The sequence below is a fragment of the Anomaloglossus baeobatrachus genome, chromosome 10, assembly GCF_048569485.1.
Source record: "Anomaloglossus baeobatrachus isolate aAnoBae1 chromosome 10, aAnoBae1.hap1, whole genome shotgun sequence".
Lineage (NCBI taxonomy): Eukaryota > Metazoa > Chordata > Amphibia > Anura > Aromobatidae > Anomaloglossus > Anomaloglossus baeobatrachus.
The window spans coordinates 42,490,821-42,511,098 of record NC_134362.1 but is presented as its reverse complement, the minus strand read 5'-3'; the positions used below and the strand labels follow the sequence as shown (position 1 = coordinate 42,511,098).

Genomic DNA, 20,278 nt, shown 5'->3' with positions numbered 1-20,278 from the left:
TCATTTATATCTATAATATAATGCTGAGTGCGTCCTTCTATCTGAAGCCGGGATCAAACCGTTTAATTGGCTACGGGGCCCAATTTTTTTTTTTTTTTAAAAAAGGTTAGCCACTGCAGAAGTAACTGGGGCCTCATTTATGAGAATTGCCTCACAGTAAGATCGTTCTGGTTGCCTATAGCCAATGCAGAAGTAACTGGGGCCTCATTTGTGAGAATTGCCTCACATTAAGATCATTCTGGTTGCCTATAGCCACTGCAGAAGTAACTGGGGCCTCATTTATGAGAATTGCCTCACAGTAAGATCGTTCTGGTTGCCTGTAGCCAGTGCAGAAGTAACTGGGGCCTCATTTATGAGAATTGCTTCACAGTAAGATCGTTCTGGTTGCCTATAGCCACTGCAGAAGTAACTGGGTCCTCATTTATGAGAATGGCCTCACAGTAACATCATTCTGGTTACCTATAGCCACTGCAGAAGTAACTGGGGCCTCATTTATGAGAATTGCCTCACAGTAACATCATTCTGGTTACCTATAGCCACTGCAGAAGTAACTGGGGCCTCATTTATGAGAATTGCCTCACAGTAAGATCGCTCTGGTTGCCTATAGCCACTGCAGAAGTAACTGGGGCCTCATTTATGAGAATTGCCTCACAGTAACATCATTCTGGTTGCCTATAGCCACTGCAGAAGTAACTGGGGCCTCATTTATGAGAATTGCCTCACAGTAAAATCATTCTGGTTGCCTATAGCCACTGCAGAAGTAACTGGGGCCTCATTTATGAGAATTGCCTCACAGTAAGATCATTCTGGTTGCCTATAGCCACTGCAGAAGTAACTGGGGCCTCATTTATGAGAATTGCCTCACAGTAAGATCATTCTGGTTTCCTATAGTCACTGCAGAAGTAACTGGGGCCTCATTTATGAGAATTGCCTCACAGTAAGATCATTCTGGTTGCCTATAGCCACTGCAGAAGTAACTGGGGCCTCATTTATGAGAATTGCCTCACAGTAACATCATTCTGGTTGCCTATAGCCACTGCAGAAGTAACTGGGGCCTCATTTATGAGAATTGCCTCACAGTAAAATCATTCTGGTTGCCTATAGCCACTGCAGAAGTAACTGGGGCCTCATTTATGAGAATTGCCTCACAGTAAGATCATTCTGGTTGCCTATAGCCACTGCAGAAGTAACTGGGGCCTCATTTATGAGAATTGCCTCACAGTAAGATCATTCTGGTTTCCTATAGTCACTGCAGAAGTAACTGGGGCCTCATTTATGAGAATTGCCTCACAGTAAGATCATTCTGGTTGCCTATAGCCACTGCAGAAGTAACTGGGGCCTCATTTATGAGAATTGCCTCACAGTAAGATCATTCTGGTTACCTATAGCCACTGCAGAAGTAACTGGGGCCTCATTTGTGAGAATTGCCTCACAGTAAGATCATTCTGGTTGCCTATAGCCACTGCAGAAGTAACTGGGGCCTCATTTGTGAGAATTGCCTCACAGTAAGATCATTCTGGTTGCCTATAGCCACTGCAGAAGTAACTGGGGCCTCGTTTGTGAGAATTGCCTCACAGTAAGATCATTCTGGTTGCCTATAGCCACTGCAGAAGTAACTGGGGCCTCATTTATGAGAATTGCCTCACAGTAAGATCATTCTGGTTGCCTATAGCCACTGCAGAAGTAACTGGGGCCTCATTTATGAGAATTGCCTCACAGTAAGATCATTCTGGTTACCTATAGCCACTGCAGAAGTAACTGGGGCCTCATTTGTGAGAATTGCCTCACAGTAAGATCATTCTGGTTATCTATAGCCACTGCAGAAGTAACTGGGGCCTCATTTGTGAGAATTGCCTCACAGTAAGATCATTCTGGTTGCCTATAGCCACTGCAGAAGTAACTGGGGCCTCATTTATGAGAATTGCCTCACAGTAAGATCATTCTGGTTGCCTATAGCCACTGCAGAAGTAACTGGGGCCTCATTTATGAGAATTGCCTCACAGTAAGATCATTCTGGTTGCCTATAGCCACTGCAGAAGTAACTGGGGCCTCATTTGTGAGAATTGCCTCACAGTAAGATCATTCTGGCTGCCTATAGCCACTGCAGAAGTAACTGGGGCCTCATTTATGAGAATTGCCTCACAGTAAGATCATTCTGGTTGCCTATAGCCACTGCAGAAGTAACTGGGGCCTCATTTATGAGAATTGCCTCGCAGTAAGATCATTCTGGTTGCCTATAGCCACTGCAGAAGTAACTGGGGCCTCATTTATGAGAATTGCCTCACAGTAAGATCATTCTGGTTGCCTATAGCCACTGCAGAAGTAACTGGGGCCTCATTTATGAGAATTGCCTCACAGTAAGATCATTCTGGTTGCCTATAGCCACTGCAGAAGTAACTGGGGCCTCATTTGTGAGAATTGCCTCACAGTAAGATCGCTCTGGTTGCCTATAGCTACTGCAGAAGTAACTGGGGCCTCATTTATGAGACTTGCCTCACAGTAAGATCGTTCTAGTTGCCTATAGCCACTGCAGAAGAAACTGGGGCCTTGTCTCTGAGACTTGCCTCACAGTAAGATCATTCTGGTTGCCTATAGCCACTGTAGATGTAACTGGGGCCTCATGTATGAGAATTGCCTCATAGTAAGGCCCTGTGCGCACTAGAAAAAGATTTTTTCTCAAGAAAGTTCTTAAGTGAAAGATTAGCGCACCTGCGTTCAAAAAACGCACCAATAACGCATGCGTTTTTTTACACATTTTTGGTGCGTTTTTTCCGCAGGTTGGTCCCTGCGTTATTTTACCATTATCTATGGCAAAAAACAGCTGCCTGCAGAAAAGAAGTGACATGCGCATTCTTTTTCTCAAGAAATTCTGCAGAATGAATTTTCTTGAAGAAAAAAAAAAAACGCAGTGTGCTCACAGCTATTTTTTTTTCCATAGGTTTTGCTGGGGAATGTCTGCAGAAAAATGTCTCAAGAAATTTCTGCAGCAAAAACGTGGGTAAAAACACAGTGTGCGCACAGGGCCTAAGATCGTTCTGGTTGCTTATAACCACTGCAGAAGGAACTGGGGCCTCATTTATGAGAAATGCCTCACAGTAAGATCGTTCTGGTTGCCTATAGCCAGTGCAGAAGTAACTGGGGCCTCATTTATGAGAATGGCCTCACAGTAAGATCGTTCTGGTTGCCTATAGCCACTGCAGAAGTAACTGGGGCCTCATTTATGAGAATTGCCTCATAGTAAGATCGTTCTGGTTGCCTATAGCCACTGCAGAAGTAACTGGGGCCTCATTTATGAGAATGGCCTCACAGTAAGATCGTTCTGGTTGCCTATAGCCAGTGCAGAAGTAACTGGGGCCTCATTTATGAGAATGGCCTCACAGTAAGATCGTTCTGGTTGCCTATAGCCAGTGCAGAAGTAACTGGGGCCTCATTTATGAGAATGGCCTCACAGTAAGATCGTTCTGGTTGCCTATAGCCAGTGCAGAAGTAACTGGGGCCTCATTTATGAGAATTGCCTCATAGTAAGATCGTTCTGGTTACCTATAGCCAGTGCAGTAGTAACTGGGGCCTCATTTATGAGAATGGCCTCACAGTAAGATCGTTCTGGTTGCCTGTAGCCACTGCAGAAGTAACTGGGGCCTCATTTATGAGAATGGCCTCACAGTAAGATCGTTCTGGTTGTCTGTAGCCACTGCAGAAGTAACTGGGGCCTCATTTATGAGAATGGCCTCACAGTAAGATCGTTCTGGTTGCCTATAGCCACTGCAAAAGTAACTGGGGCCTCATTTATGAGAATGGCCTCACAGTAAGATCGTTCTGGTTGCCTATAGCCAGTGCAGAAGTAACTGGGGCCTCATTTATGAGAATGGCCTCACAGTAAGATCGTTCTGGTTGCCTATAGCCAGTGCAGAAGTAACTGGGGCCTCATTTATGAGAATGGCCTCACAGTAAGATCGGTCTGGTTGCGAATAACTTTTAGTATTGAAGCTTCTGAGGTAAAGTGAAAGCTGGGCTCTGATTGGTTGCTATGGACAACTAGACCCTTACCAAGCGTAACCAATAATCTGTCTATATTAATATAATGCTGAATGCGTCCTTCTGTCCAAAGCCTTGATGGCCGGCTCGTGCGCAGTGCTATGTTCACGTTATAGTTGAATCATTGAATAAAATGAGGCCTGAGTCAGCGCGTTCGCATACCGCGAACTCCGGCGCCATTTTATTGAGGAAACTATCTGTGTGAATATCAGCAGTCTCCAGTTTGTTTCAGATGATATTCGCAGAGACAGTGTCTTCTAGAAAATGGTTCTGTAGATCGCGGCATGTGAACACGCACTAACTCCAGCCTCATTTTATTGAATGATTCAACTATGATGTGAACATAACACTGGCCATAGATGAAGTTGTGTGAGGGCTTGTTTTTTTTTTTGCACACCGAACGCGTTTATTACAACTGTTAACATGATCTACTCACTGCTTAACATAGTCCCTCCACTGTATAAGCCTGGAGTCCAACACCTTTACCATAATGTAAAAATTTATTAACCAAGGTAACATGAATAATTCATTAGAAAAGTAAAATCTGTGGTAAAATTGATCCTTAAGGGTGCTTTACACGCTGCAACATCGCTAACGATATATCATCGGGATCACGTTGTTAGTGACGCACATCCGGCGCCGTTAGCGACATTGCAGTGTGTGACGTCAAGGAGCGACGATCAACGATCGCAAAAGCGTAAAAAAAATCGTTGAACGTTGACACGTCACTCCTTTTCATAATATCTTTGGTGGTGCATGCCGCTGGTTGTTAGTCGCTCCTGAGGCACCACACATCGCTATGTGTGACACCGCAGGAACGACAAACATGTCCTTACCTGCGTCCACCGGCAATGAGGAAGGAAGGAAGGTGGGCGGCATGTTCCGGCCGCTCATCTCCTCCCCTCCTCTTCTATTGGCCGGCCGTTTTGTGACGCCGCTGTGACGTCACTATGACGCCGAACGCACCTCCCCATTGAAGGAGGGATTGTTCGGCGGTCACAGCGACGTCGCTGAAAAGGTATGTGCATGTGACGGTGCCGTAGTGATAATGTTCGCTACGGCAGCGATCACCAAATGTCGCACGAACGACGGGGGCGGGTGCTATCGCACACGACATCGCAAGCTATCGCTAGCGATGTCGCAGCGTGTAAAGCACCCTTTAGACCAAGCCATGTAAACTGTTACTGGCAGTTGAGATGATATATTATCCTATGTGATACATTTTGCATTTCTGTACAATAAATATATTCTATCTTACTTTGCATCATGACAGTTATATAAGCGTCCCAAGGATATCCTCCTCTACAGCCGGCCTCACAAGGACCACAATCCAGAACCTCTGGAAGAAAAAAATTAGGTGATACAATATAAAATTACAGGTACGGTACATTTAGGATTAGAATATGTTATGAAGAAGAGTCTTACTTAAGACAATTAAAAACTTTTTTTTCTCATTTACAATTAAGAATGGGCTCTTTTATGGCACGGCATGCATATAAAGTGTAACTCCAATTGTTTTGATTGGGAACTGATTACTAAAAGGAGCAGAATGGAGTCTATTTCGGTTCAGCCCTTCTGCTTCATTTGGTCAATCAATGGGGGTTTTGGCGCTCCCTGAGGAAGTTTATACATGAAACGTACGTTGGGACGGTAGGATCGGACGGACCTTCCATTATTGTATGTTTACATCTCTATAGTGCTCCTTGCTGCACTACCCTTGTTCAATCCATGTCAGGTGTCTTACTGAACTACAATCGCCTTTTTCTTTGCACCTTATGCCAGGATTATTGCATTAATTATGCCTAGACTCATTAAAGCACTCTGTACTTTTTATACTCTGTGCTGGGTTTATTGCATCAGATATACCTTGATTCATTAAATATATATAACTTATAGCACTTTGCACTTTTTTTTACTTTATGCTGGGCTTGTTGCAGTAGTCACATTTTTTATTAACGGTATATAATAAATAACACTTTGCACTTTCTGCCGGGCTTGTTGCATTAGTCACGACTTGGTTAATTAATTATATATGGTAAACGGCACTTTGCATTGTCCATTGTGATCGTTGTGGCAGCCTTGTCTAATCCTCAGTTATACCTGCTGGCCCTCTGTAATTGAGTTTTGTATGATTCTCCTGCAACGTTTTTGTCTAATTGACCTGCACTGTGAGGGACTTGTGCAATATATAGCAACTATCACCCATATCAGTGCAATAGAATATAATTTTGATATATAATACCCTTTAAACATCTGCTTTTTTGATTCTTGGGGATATTTGGGTGTTATTATTCAACTTATAATAATAATAATGTATATAACTTAAAATAATATTCCAATCTAGAATATACATATTTTTGCACTTGGCACTTTCTGTATTTTGGGATAATTTTTAGATTGGTTTGGTGCATTATATTATATTTTGTCATTGTGCATTGATCTGTCCGATCCTCTATACCTCTTTTACCACATTTTAATTGTTCTATTACATTTTAAAATTTTATGGATATATGTATCATATCATATATTCTCATCTGTAATTTTGTATAATATAGACCATATACTTTTTGTCGGTGTTGTTGTATATCTCTTTTATAGACGTTTTGAGCAGTTTTATAAATGTGCAGTTCTACTAATATATATCTAGATAATGAAAAAATTTGGCCACACTTCACGAGATCAAATAAGTTGATTTATTTCTCCTACAGAAATCATGCAATGCTTCAGTTCTACATTTACAGGTACTTTGCACGTTGCGACATCGCTACTGCAATGTTGTCGGGGTCAAATCGAAAGTGACGTACATCCAGCGCCGGTAACGACGTCGCAACATGTAAAGCCTAGGGGAGAAGATGAACGAGCGTGAAACAGTCAAAAATCGGTGATCTGTGTCATGTCGTTCATTTTCATAATGTCGGTGCGTCCGCAGGTACGATGTTGTTTGTCGCTCCTGCGGCTAAACATCTCTTTACCTGCGTCCCGCCGGCAATGCGGAAGGGAGAAGGTGGGCAGGATGTTATGTCCCGCTCATCTTCGCCCCTCCGCTTCTATTAGCTGGACGATTAGTGACGTCGCGGTGACGTCGCTGTGACGCCGAACGCACCTCCCCCTTGAAGGAGGGATTCTTCGGCAGTCACAGCGACGTCGCCGAGCAGGTATGTGCGTGTGAAGCTGCTGTAGCGATAATGTCCGCTACGGCAGCCATCACAATATATCGCATGTGCGACGGGGCGGGTACTATCGCGCTCGGCATCGCTAGCATCAGCTAGCAATATCGCAGCGTGCAAAGTACCCCTTAATCTTTTCTTGAAAAAGGTTCCATGTGGAACTATGGTGAAATGTTGCATAACTTCTTTGGGAGAACAAGTCGCCTATTTGATTTCTTGAAGTACTACCAATTTTTTACACATATAATGGAAAGGCAATGCCCCCATTATGTTTTAGTAATAGAAGCATGTTTATTGAAAGAAAAAAATATTTTGGGAATGTTGTGGGTTTTTATGTGACCATTGGGGGGTACTTGTGATTTATTGCTGGAATTTTATTGACTTTTTTTTTTTTATGGCAGCAATGGGTAAGCATTAGAGATGAGCGAACCCGAGGTTCTGTGTTCGTACTCTACACAGATTTGGTGGCATGGTGGCTCAGTGGTTAGCACTGCACGGTGGCTCAGTGGTTAGCACTGCAGTCTTGCAGCGCTGGGGTCCTGGGTTCAATTCCCTCCAAGGAGTTTGTATGTTCTCCCCGTGTTTGTGTGGGTTTCCTCCAGATTCTCCGGTTTCCTCCCATACTCCAAAAACATACTGATAGGGAATTTAGATTGTGAGCCCCAATGGGGACAGCATTGCCAATGTATGTAAAGCGCTGTGGAATTAACAGCGCTATATAAATGAATAAATATAAATAATAAGAGTTCAGGTACTTTACCGTCACGCTGCTCTACTGGAAAAAACTGACACAAGGTGCAGTAAGCAGAGTATCCACTAGAGGGCACAAACACAATAAAGAATTCAGCTAGCCGAGTCAAGCCAGGAAGTCAATAGGAAACCAGAGGGAGAAGCAAAAGCATTGTCAGATACAAGCCAAAGGTCATAACCAGGAGTAACACAGAAGTCAGGTACAAATAAAGCAAGGTCAGACACTGGGAAATCAAACACAAAGAAACGGGGCAGGGAGGTCAGGAGAGGCTAGGTAAAAAAGCGGTCCAGGAGAAACAAGACAGGAGAGACGGGACAGGACTGGGAAGTCAGAGGCAGACAGGCAGAATGGGAAGGGGCACAGGTCAGGACAGTAGCTGCAATATGGGATCGATCAGGGAACACTCACAGAAGCCAGGCTCACGTGCTGCAGAGCAGAACTATTACTGGCAAGGCAGGTGCAGTGCCAGGATATAGCAGCCTGACCTACAGAATGAGGCAAAAAGCAATTTGCATGACTTGAAATCCAGAGATGGGATACCAGCCACGGCTCAGCCTGGCATGGATCATGACATTTACATATGCAAACCACTCTGGTAAATACAATGTTTTGATCACCTCTTATTGTATTTTATTGCAATTTTGTGGTTGCCCCAAAATGTCATTCTGGCGGTTTTAATTTTGTTTTTTTTGCTACATTATTTACCGTTTGGATTAATCCATTTTTATATTTATTTTTATACTTTTATTGATTGGAAATTAGTGAAAACAGCGGTACCAAATATGTGTATTTTTTGGTTTTCAGTGGGGAAAAAGGGGTGTTATTTGTACTTTTAATTTTTTATTTTTTTTATATTGTTAATTTTTTTTTTAAAACTTTTTACTGCATTTACTAGTCCCCTTAGGCACTTAAGCGGGCTTTACACAATGCGATATCGGTCCCAATATTGCTAGTGTGGGTACCCGCCCCCATCTGTTGCGCGACATGGGCAAATCGCTGCCCGTGGTGCACAACATCGCCCAGACTCGTCACACATACCTGCCCGGCGACGTCGCTGTGACCGGCGAACCGCCTCCTTTCTAAGGGGGTGGTCAGTGCGGCGTCACAGCGCGGCCGCCCAATAGCAGAGGAGGGGCGGAGCTGAGCGGGACGTAACATCCCGCCCACCTCCTTCCTTCCGCATAGCGGCTGGGAGGCAGGTAAGGAGAGCTTCCTCGTTCCTGCGGTGTCACACGGAGCGATGTGTGCTGCCGCAGGAACGAGGAACAACCTCGTTTCTGCTGCAGTAACGATTTTTGAGAATGGACCCCCATGTCACCGATGAGCGATTTTGCAAGTTTTTGCAACGATGCAAAATCGCTCATCGGTGTCACACGCAGCAACATCGCTAATGCGGCCGGATGTGCGTCACCAATTCCGTGACCCCAACGAGTTCGCATTAGCAATGTCGTAGCGTGTAAAGCCCCCTTGAGACTTGAACAGTGGACCCAGAACTAACTGAACGCTGACTTTTTGTAGCAAAAGGCCAAGGAAATTAATAGTAAGGATAAATATGAGAGAACTGACCCCAAAATTGATAGGGTTTATTTAACACAAATTCAGAAACATTGTGACAAGAAAGGACAGAAACTTACGCTGAACTGATAAATTTACTGGTTTTCCAAGGATTCCCCACTGTGCCTCAATATTTCCAAAAGCTGCAAAAGCCCAACAGGAGCCACATATGCTCTAGAGAATGAATTTTAAAAATATAAGTTATATGTAACATGCTTTAATAACATATAATCATAATAATATAATATATTACCAAATGTTAACGATGTCCCACCTAAAACCCTTTCAATGATGTATAGGTGGATTGGGGAAATACATCTTTGTACTGTGTTAGCCAGAAGATAGAAAAATAGTAAAATTTGAGAGTCCTCACTGATTTTTAATGGCTAACTGAAAAGATGATAAATAGCAAGCTTTCAAGACTACTCAGGTTTAGTGATGGGCGGACGTAGGCTGCAATAGTCCAGATCTGCGCCGGTTCAAAAGAACCCAAGCACCGACCACAATCCCAGAGTTTTCAGAGAACTCCGGATAACTAATTTTGTACAGCCACCTGGGTAATAAAATCAAGTAAAAAAATCAAATAAAAAAAAAAGAAAATAAGAATAAAGCAAGCACCTTATACTTAGCAGTGTATTTACCTCAGGAGAAGTTACTCAGTTCATTGAGGTTACCTGAGGTCAGGTGACCTGCGATCATAGGTGGAGGACCGTGGAACCTCCAGCTGTAACTGTAAATAAACGGAGTGTCCTGTGGCTCATGCTTTGCCTGAAGCTCACAACGGGTGGTCATATTCTATGCCCGCACGCTGTCACTTCAGATGTAGCAGAGTTGGAATCGTCTTGGGACCTTGTGTTCATTATGTCAGACCTCTGTGTTTTTAGGGTTAATAAAGGGGTGAAAGACGGTGTGTTTTTTTGTATTTTATTTCAAATAAAGGATTTTTTCGGTGTTTGTGTTTATTTCTTTCTACTTACAGATTAGTAATGGGGGTCTCATAGACGCCTCCCATTACTAATCTACGGCTTAGTGGCAGCTGTGAGCTGACATTAATTCCTTATTACCCCGATTGCCACTGCACAAGGGCAATTGGAATGAGCCAGGTAAAGTTCTGGGATTGTTGCATCTAATGCGCGCGACAATCTTGGGCTGCCGCAGGCTGCTATTTTTAGGCTGGGGAGGCCAATAAACATTGGTCTCCCAAGCCTGAGAATACCAGCTCCCAGCTGTTGGCTTTATCATGGCTGGGTATAGAAAAAAAATGCATGGGGTTCCTCTTATTTTGATACACAGTCACGATAAGCACACAGTTGAGTCATAATATGGGGGGACCCTACATCAATTTTTGTTATTTATTTTTACATCATGATGGGAACACACACATTGCCTCTGATTTGAAAGCAGTCAGCTACACTGACACACAGGGTGGGGGCGCGTCTGACTGCAACTAATTAGAGACATGGGAACTGCCGCTGGGCAGGGGAAGCAGTGCATATGCATGGGGGGTAATGAGCAACCCTGGAAGTAGCATTAGAGCCACATGGGAGACTCAGTAAGTATAACGCGCTTGTCCCAATCCCTCTATCCCTTCTACCACCATTTTAAAGAGCTGGATTCTGGTCCCAATAGACTTATATGGGGACCGGCATCTGGCCAGATCAATTCCAAGCCCAAACCAAGGGAGGGGGTTTGTAAAAGCTTATACCCCAATATAGTATGGAAACAAATGCCCAGAACACAAGACACAAGTGGATGTAAACCGCACTAGGAAGACAGAATCTGAATTTCCCGTGGACAACTATCCTTTTAATCAAATTTTTTACTAATATTAAATTAGTGTTGATAAGTATTAATAGATTAGGAATTATGGAATTGCGTTATCATTATTAATAGCATATTGATAGTGTTTGTCTCTTACCTGATTTTTGGCTTTTGAAATGACTCCTGCTTTGCGCCAGTCACAAGATTCATGGACCGGTTTAGCGTCTACCTTTAGTTGCTTCACATTATTTGAAGGAAGGGCATCAACATAAGGCAAAGTATTTCTTGTGAATTCTTCATCTAAACACACAAGGATAATTTAAGTAAAAAGAGGGGTGTCTCAAGTCTTGAAAAAGTCTGGGCGAAATTTCAATGATGCTACAGGGTCATGTAAGATGACTAGCAGTTGTTTCCTAATGGGAATCTATCACTAGGTTTCTATCGCCTCATCTGTGAGCAGCATGATGTAGAGACCCTGATTCGAGCGATGTGTCACTTACTGGGCTGGTTATTGCAGTTTTAATAAAATTACAGTTTTATCAGCAGGAGATTATCATTACAGGACTAGTAAACCTGCTGCCATATTTGTGAGCTCAGTATAACCATGTAGTCCACCAATGATTGGAAGCTTTCTGCCTATGCACAATGTATACAGAGATTATAACTACAGGACTTAGTTTCTTGTGTCAGATAGTCCTCCTATGTATAACCCTAGCACTGATTGACTGCTTTCTGCCTATGCACAGTGTACATAAAGCTGCCAATCAGTGGTGTGGGCGGGGTTATACAGAGAACTGGTAGATCTGCAGAAGAGAAAGCAGTGGAATCAGGGTTTCTGCCACTCATGCTAAACCCAGATGAACCTGGTGACAAATTTACTAAAAGGAGAAAGACAAACGTGATTGTGACTCGCCCACCCCAGGGCTATGGGACACCCGGTGCCGGGCCGGACTAGTCCGGGGGTCGTGAGTGGTGGCGGGGCCCGACTCCGTGACCCTGGCGGGAGTCAATTAATATGGCTTCAGTGGGGGTGATTGTTAAAGTTTATATTCGTGACGCCACCTGTGGTTTGCGGCTATTAAGCCGCCGCTGCTGTATGGGGCCTCCGGGGCTGATGTAATGGCAGCTTGGATGGTCCTGCTCCCCACAGGTGGAGCGGTGCCCTGGGGCAACTGTTGGTGCTTGTAAGTGTCGATGTAGTGATAGAAGTCTATGCAGTGATAGAAGTCTATGCAGTGAAATAACGGAGACAACACCAGGGGGTGCAGTTTCAAGATGTTTACTCACGATGGTTGTTTAACACGGCAGCTGTCCGGTTGCCCACTGGTGTGCTGGAATCCCCTGTCAGGGACCTCCGCTGATCCCGGGTAGTTCTGGGAATAAAAGCCGGTGCACCCTTCTATTGTGTTCCTTTCTTCAGCTGACTTCTAAGCCTTGCCTTTGCTGGATGAACCTGGCTTGGCCTCCACTACAGCCTCCGGGCCGGGGGCTTGCCTAGTGGGTATTCTACCCCCTTTCCAGAGGTTCTGCTGTGGGCTGTGGCCCGGGGCGCTTGCAACTACCCTGGGCCTCGGTTTTTACCTTTGTAATTGACTTCTCTTCCTCCAGTTTCTAGGGACCGTCCCCTGTATGCAGCTTGATCCCTCCACCTGATATTTCTGTGGAACAGGCCACTATCCTGAAAGCTGTCTGTGGCCCTGGAATCCCCTCTGTTCTGCTTGGTGTCACCTGGGCCTAGCCGGGCCCCAGAGTCTTCACCAGGAAGCATCACTTTCTCCTTCTTGCTCCCAACTGACTAGAGCACTTCTCCTTTCAGCTCTCTCTTTCTCCTCACTTCTCTGCCTCCCACAGACTGACTCCTTCTCTTCAACTCCAAACTCTCTCTTCTCACTTCTCTGCCTCCCGCAGACTGACTCCTTCTGCACTTCACTCTCTCTGCAGACTGACTACACTTGACCTTCCTGTAACTACTCTACACTCTGCTGGCTCCTCCCACCTCCCCAGTTGCTAAGCTCTACCCTTTGGAAGCAGGGATGGGTCTTACGGCCCCTCCCAGCATGCAGCATGGGAGGGTAGCTACCACTGTCCCTGGTCCCTGTGTGTGCCTAACAATGGGTGTAGTGTAGATTTGCCTGTGGACCGGCGTTTACTCCTTTCCTTACCCAGGATGGGACATCACACCTCTGGCTGGGGTGCAATGTTTCTGTGGCGACGGAAGCCTCAGGGGCGCCACAATTGCATGTTACTGGGCTGTACGGAAGTGGTCAAATTACTGCATTTTTCGATTTATAAGACACATTGGATTACAAGATGCACCCCAACTTCAGAGCACAAAAAGGTGGAAAGAAAATGGGGTCCGGTGTATAATCCGGTAGTGTCTTACCGGAGGGGGCAGCAGCAGTGGTGGAGCAGAGTCACAGGAGGCAGGGGTGATGGGTGTCTCAGAAACTGACGGCTGTGCTGGGGCTGCGGCGGCAGCTGGGGCAGCGGTGCTTGGGCAGCTGTGCTGGGGCTTGGGCAGCTGTGCTGGAGTTAAGGCAGCAGCAGCTGTGCTGGAGTTAAGGCAGCAGCAGCTGGAGCAGCTGTGCTGGGGCTTGGACGGTGGCAGGTGGTGAGGGCTTCAAAGAAATGGCCCCTGGAGTCAGCGCAGATTGTGCTCTCGGCTCAAACGGCATGCCGAGATCTCATCTGCCCAAGCGCCACACTGGGCGCTATTTTCCTGAAGTCTGCTGATGGGAGATCAGTGGGCTGGAGGCGGCGCGTGTGCAGATGAGATCTTGAGCCGAGAGCTCCATCTGCACACGTGCTGACTCCAGGCCGCATAATTTGAAGTCCTCACCACCAGCCGAAACAGACCCAGCACCCGCCGCAGCAGCACCAGCCGCCAAGGATCCCGCACAGCTGCCGCAGCACGAGCCCAGCCACCGCGACCCCTGCATGGCCGCCGCAGCACTCCCCCGGCCTCCTGCGACCCCACTACCGGTAAGCTATATTCAGATAATAAGACGAACCCCTCACTTTCCTCCCAAATTTTTGGGAGGAAAAGTGCATCTTATAATCCAAAAAATAAGGTAAGTCTTTTCCTCAGACATCGCTTCCTGCTCTGCAACTTTTAATTCTAAGACGTACTGTATTTGGAACAAAAACTAATTACAATTTCCTGGAAAGGAGTAAAGAATTGTAAGTATTATTAGTATTCTGTGCAGATTACCTACAGAGAGCGGTCAGAGCAGGAAGTCTACACAGTGCAGCGTAACCAAATAGCGATATCAAGAAAAGGTTTTTGAAAAGTACTAAAAGGTTCATACAAGTTTGATTCTGTGGCGCCCCTGAAACCATCAGGGAGCTGCAAGGTACTGCATCCCCACCAGGATGCAGGGCCTACCCCCAGGGACTCAGAAGACCAGTGCAGGTAACAACAAAAACATTCCAGTTAATCCCTGTTTTTCCTCAAATTCCCCATGGACTGGTACCAGGCTAGGGTTGAACCTAATGGATGGCCACTTAGAGGTGGAGCCGATCCAGTCCATTATATGACCAGGTGGGAGGGGCAGACAGTAAACAGTCAGAGAGGGAGAGAGTGAGTTGGTGATGGAGGGAATGAGTGGAAGCATTGACAGGAGTGTGACAGTGACCTGAGGGCCCAGGAGGTTGGTTGCTGGTGGAGTAGAGTGGAGTACTCCCGGAACCACAGCACCAACGGGGTACAGAATCCTACGTCAGGCAAATGCTCTAGGCAGCCCTGATAAAATCTGCACAGTAAGGGGACCATCAAGAACCTCACTGATTTGAAGTTCGGGACATAGTAGCAACGGGAGAACCGGGGACCAGGACCAGAGACTCCAACCCCACAGGGTTCATACTACCGTCCTACAAACTACCGTTGAGAGACTACCAGGAGGGGACCCCCAGCTGCTCCAAGCCACGGGGACCCACCAACCAAAGACACGTGCAGGGGAAAGAAGCCACCAGGTCACTAAACCGGCACTGGGACTAAGGGGACCAGCGGTCAAGACCAGCCTTCCTCGTTGACCAGTTTCCATCTGACTGTGAGTAAAGGAACCAGTTACACTGCAACCCCTTGTATCCTCTGGGGCCTAGCCCTGCTTGCGGAGGGCCCAACATCCAGGCTGCCACCAACACCAGCCCCAGTAGCGAGAACTGCAGCGGTGGCTCCATCCACATAGCTGCAAACCACAAGTGCCATTCCGTTATAAACTTTAATTTAAATTCCCCTGTAAATATTCCCATTTTTAAAAAGCGTCCCCAGGGCAGGGAACCGGGCAACGGCCACCAAGTTACATCTCCCCAGCAATACACTGCCCGGGACCATTCCCAATACAAAAATAGTCAAAGTAAAAATACAACACCTTTAAACATATTTGGTGCCGCTGTAATCATACCAACTGGAAAAAAATAAGTTGCCGTTAGTGATGGGCGAATAGTAACTATTCATGTTTGGACAATGCTTACCAAATACCAAGTACTATTCTAGTATTCGCCACAGCAAGAAAAATGCTCTTTTTTTTCTCAGTAACTTGCATTAGGTTTGTTATTCGTGACGAATACCGGATAGTATATAGTACTTTGGGATTCGTTACGAATAATCCGAACACGAATAGTTACTATTCGCCCGTCAGTAGCTGCCATGTCAGATTTACTGCACAATGAATGGCATAAAACCAAAAAATCAATTGTGGAATTGTATTTCTTTTCTCACAATCTACACCCTATAGGGAACTTTTTTCCTCATTTGTTAGTACATAATGTTGTAAAATGGCTGGTATTCTAAAGTATAACCCATCCTTCAATAAAGCAAGCCTTAGTTCTGTGTCGATGGAAAAGTTATAACTTTTGAAAGCGGAAGAGATAAAAACGAAAATTCTCCTGGTCGGAAAGGAGTTAAAGGTCCAATATACACCCAGATCCACGTGCAGTTCTGGGTGCATATTGCTAATCCCTGCCTAACTGTCCCTGTATACACTAGCATAGATAAAGAGATCTTTACAAATGTATTTCTAAAAATCCTTTATGATATGCTAATGAGCGCAGGGACTAGTCGCAAGGGCGTGACTTTCCCTGACTAGTCCACCCTCTTAGCATGTTAGTACACCCCTGTGGGTGTGCTAACATGCTATGCAATGCCCATTGCCCAGCATCATCGGCGGTGATATGCGTACCTGAGTCCGTTATCACAGCATCAGACGCCAAGTTTAGGCTTAGTGCGCATGGTCAGAAGTCCCGGCACTTTCAGTCATACGCACTATGTATGGATCCTCTCTGAATCCAGAAAATGTACACCTGGCTTCATAGTGTGCATGACCGGAAGTGTCGGACTTCTGATCATGTCTACTGAGTCAACCCGAGGTCTGATGCGGTGACAACGGACACAGGTATGCACATCACCACGGATGACAATGGGCATTGAATATCATGTTAGCACGCCCCTGTGGGCGTGCTAACATGCTAAGAGGGCGGACTAGTTGGGTGATATAACACTCTTACGACTAATCCCTGCACTCATTAGCATATCATAAAGGATCTTTAGAAATACTTTTTCTATAGATCCCTTTATCTATGCTAGTGTATACAGGGACAGTTAGGCAGGGATTAGTAATATGCACTCAGAACTGCTCGTGGTTCTGGGTGCATATAAGGCTATGTGCGCACGTTGCGTAAATACATGCAGTTACGCTGCGCTTTGTAGCGCAGCGTAACTGCATGCGTCCTGCGTCCCCTGCACAGTCTATGGAGATTGTGCAGGGGCCGTGCGCACGTGGCGTTTTAGAGCGCAGCGCTTCGGCTACTGCATAAAAAGAAGTGACATGTCACTTCTTCCGTGCGCTTTGCCGGCAGCTCCTGCTCTGTCTATGGGAGGAGCTGCAGGCAGAGCGCATGGAATCGGCTTCACTACGGACATTTCTGCAGCGATTTAAAGCGCACATGTGCTCTTCAGATCGCTGCAGAAATTTCTGCAGTGAACTGTACGCAACGTGCGCACATAGCCTTACACCTGACAGGTTCCCTTTAAAAAGGTGTTTCAGGGAAAGAAATTTTTAATATATAAATCCTAAATGTCCTTCCCTTAAATACACTGATAAAGTTTAATTTAAAAAATGTGACTCACCTGTAAGGTCACTGAACTTGGTGACCCCATATTTTGCTGTTCCTCGTTCCTCTCTCTGTAGGCGACGGGCAGTGTTTAAATTTGAGGTGAAAACAGACAATCGATATTGATATTCTGCGGAGATAAAACATAACATACAGGTAGGCTAAGTTCACATTTACAGTATGCTCATTAATCAGCAGAGAGAGAGAGATGGTGACAATGGACAGATCCGTCGCTGTCCGTTTTTTTCTACGCAAACAAAAAATGTTAATGTGGACGTCATCTCCGTCCGACGGACAAACATTTTTCGACGGATCCGTCGAACGACGGATGAAACGTGAGGCCATCCATCCCTAATACAAGTCAATGGGAAAAAAAACGGATCCAGCGCTGGATCCATTTTTTTTCAAAATGCGATGGATTGTGACTGATGGCAAAAAACAGATGTGTGAAAGGAGCCTAAGCCTTACATGATTTTATACTGACAAAGGTTCACTACAACTTTTTTTGCCCTTGCAGATTTGGTGCAGAAATATATATGCAGCATGTCCAATTCACTGAAAACACGTAAAAAGCAATTTTTTTTCTACCAGGAGATGCAGATTTGGTGCAGAAATTTTTGCAACCAAATACTCAGCATGTGCACATAGCCTTAGGGCGGCTTTGCACGTTGCGACATCGCACGTGCGATGTCGGCGGGGACAAATCGAAAGTGACGCACATCCGGCGTCACTTTCGACATCGTACTGTGTAAATGCTAGATGATACGATGAACGAGCGCAAAAACGTCGTTATCGTATCATCGTTGCATTCACCGACATTTCCATAATGCCGGTGCCGCAACAGGTACGATGTTGTTCCTCGTTCCTGCAGCAGCACACATCGCTGTGTATGAAGCCGCAGGAGCGAGGAACATCTCCTTACCTGCCGCCGGCGGCTATGCAGAAGGAAGGAGGTGGGCGGGATGTTTACATCCTGCTCATCTCCGCCCCTCCGCCGCTATTGGCCGCCTGCCGTGTGACGTCGCTATGACGCCACACGACCCGCCCCCTTAGGAAAGAGGCGGGTCGCCGGCCAGAGCGACAGTCGCAGGGCAGGTGAGTGCATGTGAAGCTGGCGTAGCGATAATTTTCGCTACGCCAGCTATCACACGATATCGTACCTGCGACGGGGGCGGAGACTATCGCGTGCGACATCGCAGCATCGGCTTGCGATGTCGCAACGTGCAAAGCCTGCCTTAGGCTATGTGCCCACGGGAGTTTGTACCTGAGGATATATCCGCAGGTACGGCCGCAGGTTTCCCGCAGTTGCTCCTCGGAATCCGCAGCTATTTTTAGCTGCGGTAGTACAGCAAAATAGCTGCGGAAAACCTGTGGACATTCATGCGGATTACCTGCGGAAGTCCCGGCCCTATCTCCATAGTGGAGAGCCGGAATTTCCGCGTGCGGCTGCGGGACATCCGCAGCATATTCCACAGTCGCATGTATCCGCAGCATGGACACAGCACTCCACATGTCCCATAGGATAACATTGGCAGTGTCTGTACATGCTGAAACCTGCGGATTTTCCGCAGATAAATCTGCAGGTTTAATCTCACGTGGGCACATAGCCTTACATCTTTCTTGCAATCTTTTGCTACCAGTGTCTAAAGCCGGTTTTAAACCTAATTTTTCGCAGTGCAAGTACTACCCACAATGCATGGATTTGCTGGGTCAGTTTGGGTCAGGACACCATGGCGGGTCTGTATATTGCAGTCCATTCTTTGGATATATGAAACTGACCTAACCAATACTATGCAGCTTATAGGACCAACATGATGCTGTTTTCAATAAATGATGATATACCATTATCAGACATTCTTGGCCATTTAGCATAACATTACCATTGGTGTAAACATTTGTTAATGAGCATAAAAAGCGACATGAACCTTCACATTTTTGCATTGTGGTAACTATGAAAACGGAAAGACCTATCTCTATTTTCTATCTAGCCCAAAAACACTTAAAAACTCACATAAGTGAAAAACAAAGCATAAAACACAACAAATTTTGGTAACATGATGCATTCTTACCTTCCGGACTCTTGTAAACCTTGTTATATCTTTTGATAAACGTCTCAAACTCTTCCTGGTAAAAAAAAAAAAGATTTAGAAGAAATGTATTCGATGTATAGATTCTAGATAATAAAGATGGAAAAGCTGCTATTTAATAGGAGAAAGTCTGAAGAAATATTTGTAAAGAAGCAATCACCAGTTCAGCATTCCCTAAGACGGCGGGTATGAAAACACACAAAGGTGCGAGAAGTGAGAATGTAAGATACATCACAAAGAATTGGATGTCAACTGTAATGATTGCTGAAATGTAGCAAGTAAAAGAGAAACCTGCATAAAACAGAATTTATATGTGGGAAGGAAACCACAACTATGAAAAAATGACTTGTTAAAGGGTCATTATTAGGTGGAAACTAAAAAAGTTTGAAATTAGAAATACAAAAATAGCAAATAATTCTTAGAAATTAGATGATTTGCTGATTCACGGCAGGTGGAGATGGGTGGGCACCATCCTTGATGGGCTTCTTCCTGAACGTCTCTGCTTGTTTAAACTAAGAGAAGTTACTTTGCCCTGACTGAAAATGCTTTCGACCACACCTTGCTTATAGAAATGAGCGAACCCGAGGTTCTGTGTTCGTACCAAACACAGGCAAATTTGCACAAACACCCATTGTTAGGCACATACCGGGACCGGAGATAGTCTCAGTTACCCCCGTGCTGTAGTCAGGGGGCCGTAAGACCCATCTCTTCTCCCATAGGGTGGGGCCTAGCAATAGGGAAGGTGGGAGGAGCCGACTGAGGGTAGAGCAGATATAGGAAGGTCAAGTCAGGGAGTTTCAGTTTACCTCAGA

The 20,278-nt window shown here is 45.5% G+C and overlaps 1 protein-coding gene across 1 annotated transcript in view; it reads right to left on the bottom strand.

Annotated features, from left to right (window-relative positions):
• Positions 1-19,698, bottom strand: part of LOC142254324 (cathepsin W-like) — a 43,501-nt gene extending 23,803 nt beyond the window's left edge. The window contains exons 1-6 of the mRNA XM_075325369.1: positions 19,627-19,698; positions 19,449-19,503; positions 17,396-17,509; positions 11,426-11,568; positions 9,588-9,681; positions 5,294-5,374 (exon numbers count right to left, since the gene is read on the bottom strand). Coding sequence (XP_075181484.1) covers positions 5,294-5,374; positions 9,588-9,681; positions 11,426-11,568; positions 17,396-17,509; positions 19,449-19,503; positions 19,627-19,698 — 559 coding nt within the window. The remainder of the gene's footprint in view (positions 1-5,293; positions 5,375-9,587; positions 9,682-11,425; positions 11,569-17,395; positions 17,510-19,448; positions 19,504-19,626) is intronic.
• Positions 19,699-20,278: the final 580 nt, after the last annotated feature.